Here is an 11195-nt window from a genome sequence, read left to right on the forward strand (position 1 = left end):
AGAGAACTGATCCATAGAAACTATCCCAAAACACTGAAACTCCTGACTTGATGGCAATATCCAATAATAAAAACTGAGTGTTTCAAATCCACTGCAAGAGACAAAGCTCTAAGCTGTTAAAATACAGGCACACATTTGGTAAATCTAGATCTGCTATTGTAATCCTGACAGCCATGTAACAGAGCTATCATTACTATTGTACACAAATCAGAAAAAATCAGGAAGAGCCCTTTACCAGGCAACACACACTGGGGGCCATATTCTGGACCAGATCGCCCTTTGAAGTCGATGAGAATTATTGGTAAAACTCCCACTGAGTCAATTCCTGAGGCCCATTAACTTCAAGGGAAGTTATAGGTGCTAAACCTGTCAGGATCTCACCAAATGAAGCCCTAATCCAGGAGCACATGCAAGCATGTATATATCTTTAAGTACAGGAGCAGTCCCACTGATTTCAAGAGGAATACATGTGCTTAAGTACACTGCTAAATTTAAAACCTACAAGCACTTTTGCTGCAGGGTTAGCACTCAAGGTTATACAGCGTAAGATGCAAGACAGAGAGGCTCTGTGAAAATCTGGCTTTGCTGCTAGTCATGATGGCTGGATAATCAGGTACGAGAATGTAGAAAGGATATTAGCTTACATGCCTGATTTTCAAATTTCTTAGACTTGAAATTGGCCTCCCAGCTGGTGATTGTCAATAATTCCTATTGGCCTTCAGAAACACGGAGAACAGCTATTGTGAAATGTCAGACTCCCAAGTGGTACACTGAATTTGTTCTGCCAGTATGCGAGGCAGTAATACTGTTGCTAAAAGAGGCGTGTGATGAAGAACCAAATGTTGGTCCTCACGAAAACTCTTAAGTAATTTCAGGGGGATCAGGGTTAGTGTTGTACTTGAGGTCCTGAGGAATTTGTAAATAGATATAAAAATAGTGCATTGAAGCGAGTGATGGTCAAGTTCAGGAGTTCAAAGCCAACCTAGCCAGTCAGCCTTCTGGCTGTTCCACGTGTAGTTGGTTTTGAGCTGTGGTGCTGGCAGAGGCTGAGGAAGTAGTCTCTGTGTTCAGAGAAAAGTCAGGGTTTGATTCATAGCTGAGTCTAGTTGGCCAAGTAGTCTCTCAGCACCACTGCTGCTGTAGAAGCCTGTGCCCATTTTTTTCCTTTTGGACTCAGCCTGCTGGTGAATTTTCCTGAACTGCTATTCTTGATCAGTGACTATAATACAGTGTTGCCACATCCCATTATTTTTGGTATTGATTTTAAAGTCAATACTCCAGGAATGTGGAAAAAAATGTAGCTCTTTTATCTATATTTATATATATAGATAAAAGAAAGAGCTATGTTTTTCACATTCCTGAAGCATAGACTGTAAGAACAATCCCAAAAATCATGAAGGCTGGCAATATACTGATAGGTCTGAAGACAAACGTGATTAGTAACTTATATAACTATTCACATAGATTCAGCAGTTGCATCCCTAATTACATAGCAACAATGTTATGGGTATTAGGATGATCATTGACCAATGTATAAGATTTAGGTTGATATTTCAATACGACTAGCTTCCTGGTTTGAATCTGGTGATGTCAGCTTATTGTATATAAATATTTAACTGCTGAAAAAATCATTGTTAAAAAAATCTAATTCTGGCAACCTATACTCAGCATGAAATAAAATTATTTCATATGAGGCTTCTATAAAAAATGACTCTTCTCATCATTAGAATAAATTCATAAGGTTTGTCTTACCAGTCAAAAGGAAGTGGGGCACAGTAGGAAAGTCCAGAAAAAAGCACATCTTTGTATCTCAAAAAACATAGCTCTACAAGACAAGATCTAAAAAGTTACTGGCTATTGAATACAGATTAAGTGTACTTAAATGAAGCCTAGTTTAGGTGTTGCCAATGTAATACGTTGCTGTTTCATCTAGGAAAGCTGCACAGTTTTTCTTTGACGTTAGGGTTTCCTGTCAGGGGAAGGGGAGGTTTCAATCTATCTTCATGCCTCAGATGTGCTGAAACAGGAAAGGAAAGGTATTTAGGTCAATAAGAAATTGAACCTTACAATCTCCTTAGAATTACACCTTACAATTTATAAGGTGTACACCTTATAAAGAAAATTGCAAGTCTGGGCTTCACCTGTGTCAGTAAGAAGTGACTATTCAGCAGTGGAAGCACCTCCTACAGTTTCCCATTCTAGTAGACTACAGCATTAACTTGTTACAGTCAGATCTGTCTGTAAGGAAATGGGAAAGGAACACTATATTTTCACTTGCAGGTTGATGATGTTACCAACCTCCAGTTTCCATCCTAACCTAGCTGTGGCATGAGGCAGCAGAATATACCCTCAGCAAAGCCACTCCAGGTAAATGTCTTTCAATCAACAGGAGGGTTGAATCTGCAAGGGATGTAGTACCAGTCAGTCTGTCTGGTACCATCCTGGTAAAACACATGGTAATGCAACCAACCATCTCATATTTTCAAGGACAGTCCCCAATTTCAGGGCTGTTTCCTGGTATCTTCAAAATATCCCTGAACTGGGCCTTATATTCTGCATTTGGAAAATTAGCCCTGCATTGACAACCTCATTCCTGAAGTTTCTCATAACACTGACAAACCTTCTGCTTCATGCCATGAGCCCAGTGTCATAACAGTGCAGATATATTGCTTCTAGCTTGAGTGGTGGCCAGGCTACTCCCTGCATCCCTCTTTCGCTAGCACTGTATTCAGGTGGCTACAACAATGAGAATGGAAAGTATACTAAAATAGAATAGAAGTGAACTAAATAGAAGAATTGAAGTGAACTAAAAATTCTTCCTAAGTAGACTGCTTCCTGTTCCAGAAGTCTGTGGAGAGTCTAGGACCATGGCACAGATTTTACTACCCACAAGCTGGTCAACAAGGGATGTTTTCAGAGTTTCATAGTAGCTAGGGTCAGGAGGGACCTGATCAGATCATCTAGCCTGACCCCCCATGGTCATGAAGGATATCTCAGAAATGTTACAGACAGAGATGTTGTATTCAGAAGTCAGCAAGTACCAATAGTCACCACGCTCTTGGTTCTGAGAAACCTCAGTATTTCCCTTTTCCTGGAGTGGGCTGTCATTTTGGCATCTGCAAGGTTGTTGCATGGCAGCTGCTGGTAAGTACTGGCTTTTGGTGGCGACCTCTGTACTTGTGGCCTGACTCCTTAATCTGTTTGTCAGCCCATGTGCCTACATTCCATACATTCCCTTATGAAAGTAATAAAAGTAGTCCAGGGTCTATTTATTTCCCATACGACTCAGAAAGGATCCAGTGTGTTTAGGTGGTACAATCCCAATCCTACTAGGTCTTGAACTGATGGGAGGCACTGGTGTACACAAATAATGAGCCACAATGATAACAGGCTGCCAGAACTCTATACCTGCACAACTCTATAAAAACCTGTAGTACTAACATGGCAGGGGTTAGCACAGGGGTGGGCAAGATGCGGCCCACCAGGCCATTCTATCAGGCCCATGGGGCCCCTAAATGTTAATTTTCTAAATTTTTTATCTGCCCCAGGCTGCCTATCATGTGGCCCTCAGTAAGCAGCCCTCTGCCTGAAATAATTGCCTGTCCCTGGGTTAGCAGGTGACACAGTTACATACAGAACATGTCTACACCGGGGCAGGCAATTATTTCGGGCAGAGGGCTGCTAACCTAGTTTTGACAAGCTGCCGAGCGCTGCATGGGTGGCCCTGCCCCTTGACAGGTGCCCCGCCCCCTGGTCACCATCTTGGGACCAAGTCCCAGGGCCAGCACCAATGGGGCCCAAAGCAGGGCACAGGCTGGCAGGGGTCCGTAGAGCCAGGTTGGGCTGCACCAGCAGGGAGAGGGGAGCTGGCCTGGCTCCATAGAGCTCCTGCTGGCTGGGACTCCACGCTTCTGCCACCCTTCTCTGGGCCCTGCTGGCACTGGCCCTGGGACACCAGTGTGAGCCCCGTTCTCCCACTGGCTCCCCACCCCCTCACTCCAAGTGCCTCCCAGCCCTATGGTACAGGTGGGGAGCAGCGCACAGCCCCTACCCCCTGCTCACTGACAGGGAAGAAGCTGGTGCTGAGCACGGGGAAAAGCTGATGCTGAGTGCAGGGAAAAGTGGCCCCTCGCCCACCCCATGGCCAGTGCCCCCTGCTGCAGTTGCTCTCAGCCCATGCAGGGCTGTCTGGAGCAGGCAGCCCCACATAGACTGCAAGCAGCTACAGTGAGGGGCTGCTTTTCCCTGCGCTCAGCACCAGCTTGTAACCTGCTCCTGCTGCCAGCCTGGGCTCTGCGCCGGATCCGGGCTCACCCATCGGGGCTGTGCGTGGCAGCAGCCACTGCGACCCCCCCGCGTGCTGCATCAGGCAGTGTTGGCTGCTGCTGCCTGCCTGGAGTGCACGCTGGGCAGCCCACAGGCGGTGGTTGCAAACACTGCCCAGCAGGGCAGGCAGGGGGCTGCAGCTGCTGTCGCCACACACAGCCCCAACAGGCAAACCTGGAGCCATGAAAGGCCCAGGCTGGCAGTGGGGCTGGGTTACAAGGTGGTGTTGAGTGCAGCAGGGGAAAAGCGGCCCCTTGCCCATCCTGTACCTAATGCCCCATGCTGCATCCACTCGTAGCCTGCGTGGGTCTGTCCAGAGCAGGCAGCCCCAGGTGGGCTGTAAGTGGCTGCAGCAGGGAGCGCCAGCCACAGGCAGGGAGAGTAGGAGTGGGAGAAGCCACTCCCCCCCACACCATGCTCAGCTTTTCCCTGGGCCACTTTTCCTTGGGCTCCTTCCCTGCTCTTCCCCCCTCCCTCTTCCCCCTTACCTGCTGTTCTGGTGGGGGCAGCCATGTGGTCCCAGGCCAGCTGGGGGGGTGGGGCCAGGCAGGCCCTGCTGTTGAGGGAGCCCACTGGGGCTTCCCCTGGGTCCTACTGCCCTTTGTTCCCATCATTTTTGACAGGAACTAAGGGCAGAGAAATATGAATTTTCTAAATTTTTTAGGGGCCCCGCAGGCTGGATAGAATGGCCTTGCAGGCCAAATCTGGCCCGTGGGCCATATTTTGCCCACCCCTGGTCTACACCATGGCCCTGGTGAGTGCCAGGAGACCTGTCCTGCCCACCTGTTTCAGCTTGCATGTGCCAAACCCAGGCATGCAACACAGAGGCCACTCTGGAGGTATCTCTAAAGGCTGCTTGCAAGCATACCAGAGACAGTAGTCTTATGAGTTAATCCATATATACATAAAACAAGTTACAGTTAGAACATACCCAGAATCCCTATTACTGATCTCTCTTTAAAATGTCAGGACCCAGACATCAGCTATGGTTGTCAGAGGGGCAACAGTGCTGTCGGTACAAGAAAAAGGGGTAACCCCAATATTTTGAAGGGTATCTCATAATACTGCTGCACTATGGTGCACACTTGCAGCAGGGTGGGAGGAGTCAGCCAGACTGCTGCTCTGTTCATCTCCAAAAGTGTCAAGTGGGTCAAAACTCTCCCCCTTTCTTTGAAAATGTCCCTTCTACTATTCAATAGTTGCTAGGAAAAAACAAGCATCTGCCAAAAAGAAATCCAGGAGTGCTGTTGCAAAGCTCCCTGACGACAATGAAAATTTTTTTCTATTATCCAAGACCTCTGGTTCAGGACCAGGGATTGTATGACTCTTTCTGTTTGATCACTGTTTTAGCAAGGTCTGCCTACACACAAGATTTCAGACCAATTTGAGAACAACACACTTACTTTTCTCCATTTGCAGAGAAATTATTATCAGCAAATGGGATTTCTTCCCTGTCCGTCTTCCCCAATACGAGATGATGCTTTTCCATATTTATGACACACTGAAAGAATAATAAAAAGTGATGTAATCGTCTCCTTCAACAACAGCAATAGGATAAGACAGCTCATACAGAAAACTCCTACCTTCAGAGATTTCAAAGTCTGCAGCCCAAGGGAGAAGGTTTTCTCATTGTCTTCTGTAAAAAATAAATATTTGGATTCAAAGTTCATAGTGGACTACTGTGCTGTTAGCAAATAACTCAGTCGTGTATTGAATTGTGTTCAACTAAGTACATATCAGTCTCTAGAGGGACTGAATGATTCTAGATGGATTGGTAATAGACTGCATAGATTTCACTGCGGGATCATCATTCAGACCTTCAGGAGACCAGAGTCTGTCATCTGGTGTAAAATGGGCTTACTGGGTTTAGACCAGATGAAGAGATTCCCACATTGCCTCCCTCCACTCCCCCTCACAAAAAACCCCAACATATTTCTTGGCAGACTGGACAGAACAGCCAAGGATAAAACATGCCACAGAAATCTGACATGACCACTGTTTTAAATGCCTGCTGAGCAGATGTAGATTAAACATGAGGAAAAACCTTTTAATTGCAAGAGTAGACATAGCAGTGAGACAAGGAAATGTTCTTCCTAGAGAAGCTGTGAAATTACCTTCATTGGTGGTTTTCAAGGAGAGGCTGGACAGGCAACTGTCTGAATTGATTTAGGTATAGCAAATCCTACATTTGTGCAGGGAACCAGACTAGATGACCTATGAGCTGCCTGAGACTCAAAGACCAGGTCCACATGAGTAGGGGTGTGCCCTCACATAGCAGTGGCACAAATTTGTGCTGCTACTTTGTGCTGCAGTGCATGCCCCTGCCCATGTGCTTTGCCACAGGACCCATTGTCCTGCTGCCCCACGTGCTGCAGGGTGGGGGGAGTTGGTTGGGGCGCAGGGTGCCTCAACAGGGGTTTGCCATCGCTTGTGCTGAGGCACCCTGTGCCCCAGTCAGGTGGGGAGCGGCACGTGGACATCTCTGTGTGCTGTCAAGCCCCTGCCCTGAGGTACCATGCGCCCCAGCCAGCCACTCCCCACCTGGCTGGGGTACAGTGTGCCTCGAGATGGGGGAGAAGGCAGCCTTGGGTTGGCTGCTCCACTATCTCCGCATGCTTCAGCACAGGGACTTCACTGTGGAGCACCCATGCTGAAGCATGGGGCGCCACAGCCAGCCACGAAGCAGCTAGCTGGGGTGCAGTGCCTTGGTGCAGGGGCATGTGGAGACAGGGGAGTAGCCAGCCCAAGGCTGCCCCAGCCAGGGGCACTGCACCCCAGCCAGGTGGGAAGTGGCTGGCTGGAGCATAGGGTGCCTCAGTGTGGGGGATGTTCTCCTATCTGTTGAAACAAATATAAGAGGGTTTAAGTTAGTGGAGACATAGTAAATTTATGCTCTTCAATAACTATACACCTGGAAAGTAAATACTGGGCATGGCTACATGAGATGGGGCTGTCTGCTCCCCTCTCTTGAGGCACCCTGAGCCCCAGCCAGCCACAAAGTGCCTCAACAGGGGGGCTCCAGCCCTGGGCAGTCTACTCGCCCATCTCAGCATTTATCCCAGCACTCGCCGCTTTGGCATGGGTTGCACTTCTTTTTTTCCAGGATTTTTTTTTTTGCTACTGGAGAATCCTAGTGCAGCACTGCTAATCCAAATGAGCAGCACTGCAAACAGATTAATGTGCAACTTGTGTGGTTTGTGGCACTGCAAAGAGTTTTGCAGCACCACAAACCACACGCGCCTGCATGTCTGGATCCAGGCTAGGATTCTACTGAACCCTATATTTTTGTGAACTGCTCAAGATCAGGAGTGAGGCAGTATCATACGTGGGACAACACATCAAATCTGACATGGTGGTGCCTTGGCTGTACCTACAGAAAGTGGTGAGTTGAACTGCTGACCTAGCAATACATTCACTTTGAAACAATAGTAGGAAAAATGAATATCCCCACTCTTATATTAAAGGCCTCCATGTTTAAAATGCTCAAACACTTTCAGATTTGTTGATGATTTAACAAACTGTCTACCTGTTACCACACTTCATTAGACTGACATTAGATATGCTGGACATGAAATACTAAACAACTTACCTATGACAACTGCAAAACAGTCCACATGGATGGTTCCCATTGTAACCGCTAAATGTTCAACCCGACCAATCACCCTTATGTTCCACGGTAGCAAAATCTTCTCATCTTCATTGTTGTACATTTTGATATGCTCCTTCAACCTACACATTGAAAACAATTCTCTGATTCAACGGAGATGTATTCATCTGGGATATGAATACATTAACTACTCCATAGTCTAAGAATGCTTAGTTCACTTCTATTAAGTTAATATTATCTGAAGTGCTTTCTTATCCGCCTATCTAGGATGATCTTGCATACGTCCAATACCCAAATGCTATTTAATTTAATGACAAAAGTCCCAATGATTTCAGTGGAGTTGGATCAAGCCCTATGTGAAGATATTATGTTGGGCTGTACTCCCCCAGCTGTTTTTTTCTATTGAAAACTGTTTCTTGGAGTTCTTTCTGTGTTTCCTCAGGACAGAAATATCTGCTCTGCTGGGGCTGTTATTTAGCAAAAATGACTTAAATCTAGCTCCAGTGCAAGTACATGCTACTACTCCACTCTGAATTCCATCAATTGAACTCTACCATTACAGATTGCATCTGGGTCCTAACTTCTTCTGGATACCTTACAAGTAGCAAAGCATGTTTATTTGCAGATGTTGACAGGTAGTACCACAGAAAGTGGGGATATATAAATAAACTATCCCCTGGAGAAAAAAAAAAGTTGTAAAGTCTGTATCTGCCACACAGTGCTTTCTCTTATCTGATTATGTTACATAGTCTATTCCGGGAATGTTTATAGATTATTTAAATCTAATTTATTCATGTTTTAATGTAAACTGGAATTAAAGGACACCAATAATTCCTCCTTGGAGAAAAGCTCATCTTTTACCATTCTTTTCTACAGATGGGAAGATTACTCTTACAATGAAGAAACAACTGGGAGTAAGCACTTGGAAACTAGATTTATCAGCCACTTTTCTGGCCCTTCGCAACGCTGTCCAGCTCAGCTATGGAACCAAAGAGTTTTAATTTTTAAATGCTGCTGACTTTCATTATTTTTATTGGTCTTTCCACTTGTTCTTGCTTACATTCAAGATAGGAAAATGGAATTTCTTCTCCTTTGGCTTCCCATTACAGTAGTTAACCTGAAAGGACGGTCAAGACCTCTTCAGCTGATTTCATTGCTTTGTAACATTTTGATTAATTACTTTCATTATTTACAGGAAGCAAATGAGTTCCAGCATTATTGCTAACAAATGAGCATGGCTGAGCACCATAGCATAATGACCTCGCAATCTAAACTGAAAACCACGCCAGAGAAATATATAAAAATATAACACACACACTTTTTTCCCATTAATAGTCACTTGATGGAAAACATGTTCTGCCTGGCTGCAGCAGGAAATAGTAGAGAATGTAGCACATTCAGTAGTGAAAGAATTACCTTCAAAGAAGAGTACTGTCCAGGTTCCATCATTAAGTATAATATTATGAGTTAACTGGCATTTCATCAACTTGTTCACCCCTGGGATGCTTTATGTGAGGTATAGGCATTCAGGTACTAACTAAAAAGTGTAGTGTAAAAATCTAGACAGGAAGTTTTTGTCAAATCTGAGGCAAACAGATGCACTGAGAGTTACTCTATGATCTTGGCAGTGGATGCAGAGTTCTTTTTTCAAGGAACTGGGAAACTCCATGCTTCTCCAGTGTATAATTACCTTGCCTGGCTGAATTAGGACCAAATGATTCATCACCACCTGGTCAGCATTGTAGCATGGGAGTAATGTTGTAGCTGTGAAACCTGGAGAAGGGTACACTGATATCCAAAAGCTCATCTAAGTCTATCCCAATCATGAAGCTGGTTCAATAAAAGATATCAACCACAAAAATTCTTGACTTAGAGGAATTCAGGCTCAAAATCTCGTGAAACAATAAGAGGCCAGATAACATGATCTTGAAGGATGTTGAGTGTCTCTGGACTCCCCCTGACTTCCTTGGACTATAAAGAGATATTCAGCATGCAAGGAGGTCTCAAAAGCCTAATTTTTGAGGGGGAGGAGCACACATAGTTCACATAGACTTCAGCTGGAGTTTTGGATGCTCTGCAATTGTAAAAATCTGGCCTTTGCCATGTCAGAGGCTCTCTGAACTGATTCATTGACCCTTTAAGAATATAAGAGTCAGAGGGGGACGGTGAAATTTGCAACCTAACATTCAGTGTTAAAGAAGCTCATGTAATTTTTTGGCAGAAATACTGTTTATCTGTGAGGTTAGCTTGGGTTGCTTACCTAGATTCACTAGTGGAAATAGCATGTGATGGGAAGAGAAACAGTGGTAAGAGATGTGCTTATAGCTCCTCAGTCATCAAACTGACCGTATGCTAGTTCTGGTTAGAGCACACTGGCTCTATCCAGGCAAGTGTGGCTGTGCGGGGAAAAAGCACCACAAACACATCTGTGGTGCCACATACTGTACATCAGGTGTTCTCCATACTGCAAGATGGCTGGGGTGGGGGTTGCACCTGGGGTAAAAAAACCCATGCAAAAAAAGTGGGGTGGTGCACACAGGGACAGCATGCACTGCCCAAACCCGGAGCTTGGCTGGCTGGAGCCACACTCCAGCTGCCAGCTAGGCTCTGAGCAGCAGCCCCAGGAGGCCCCCAGAACCCCAGATAAGGCCACTGGGGTCAGCCCAGTACTGGCCCCAGCCTCTCCTACCCCCACCAAGGTAACCTGCCACGTGCCAGAGGGTGCATGGCACAGGCATTCCCTGGGGACAAGCATCAGGTGTGCCACTGCTGCTTGTCCCCGGGGAAACAAATGTCCACACTCATGTGGGTGCAGCCACTGGATGCATCTACATGTGCACTTTACTGCAGAGTAGACTAATTAGTTCCACAGTACAGTGTCACCATCTACATGCGTGCCGGTATTAGGGTGCAGTAAACTATCTCTGCTGTAAGATTTACGAGCTTTACTAGCACTTGTGGTGCTCTGGTGTGGTGCCAGAGGACTGGAAGAGGGCCTGTGGCGGGCCAGTAGGGGGCGCTCCTGCATTGAGCCACCCACCTCCCTGTGCCCGACCACCTTCCAGGCTCCGAATGCCTCCTTAGGGGCGCCTTATGCTTGGTCGACCCCTCTCCCAGAGCACACTCGCTAGTCTGGGGGTAACATCGCCACCATCACCCTGAGAAGGGACTGTCTCGGCCCTGTGTCCTCGGGGAAACACAGGCCTAATAGTCTGACGGGTACTTGACCCGGTACAGGCACTTGGGGCACTTCCCCAAGTCA

The 11195-nt window shown here is 46.3% G+C and overlaps 1 protein-coding gene across 3 annotated transcripts in view; it reads right to left on the bottom strand.

Annotated features, from left to right (window-relative positions):
• Positions 1-1364: 1364 nt before the first annotated feature.
• NRIP3 (nuclear receptor interacting protein 3) overlaps positions 1365-11195 on the bottom strand; it is a 40728-nt gene continuing 30897 nt past the window's right edge. For 2 of the 3 annotated variants that reach the window (XM_019552237.1, XM_019552236.1), the window contains exons 4-7: positions 7916-8055; positions 5910-5962; positions 5730-5827; positions 1365-2017 (exon numbers count right to left, since the gene is read on the bottom strand). In XM_019552237.1, coding sequence (XP_019407782.1) covers positions 2002-2017; positions 5730-5827; positions 5910-5962; positions 7916-8055 — 307 coding nt within the window. In that variant the 3' untranslated portion in view covers positions 1365-2001. The remainder of the gene's footprint in view (positions 2018-5729; positions 5828-5909; positions 5963-7915; positions 8056-11195) is intronic. The other variant, XM_019552238.1, reaches the window with a different exon arrangement.

The sequence above is a fragment of the Crocodylus porosus genome, unplaced genomic scaffold (assembly GCF_001723895.1).
Source record: "Crocodylus porosus isolate Cpor-Errol unplaced genomic scaffold, CroPor_comp1, whole genome shotgun sequence".
NCBI classification, from domain to species: Eukaryota; Metazoa; Chordata; order Crocodylia; family Crocodylidae; genus Crocodylus; species Crocodylus porosus.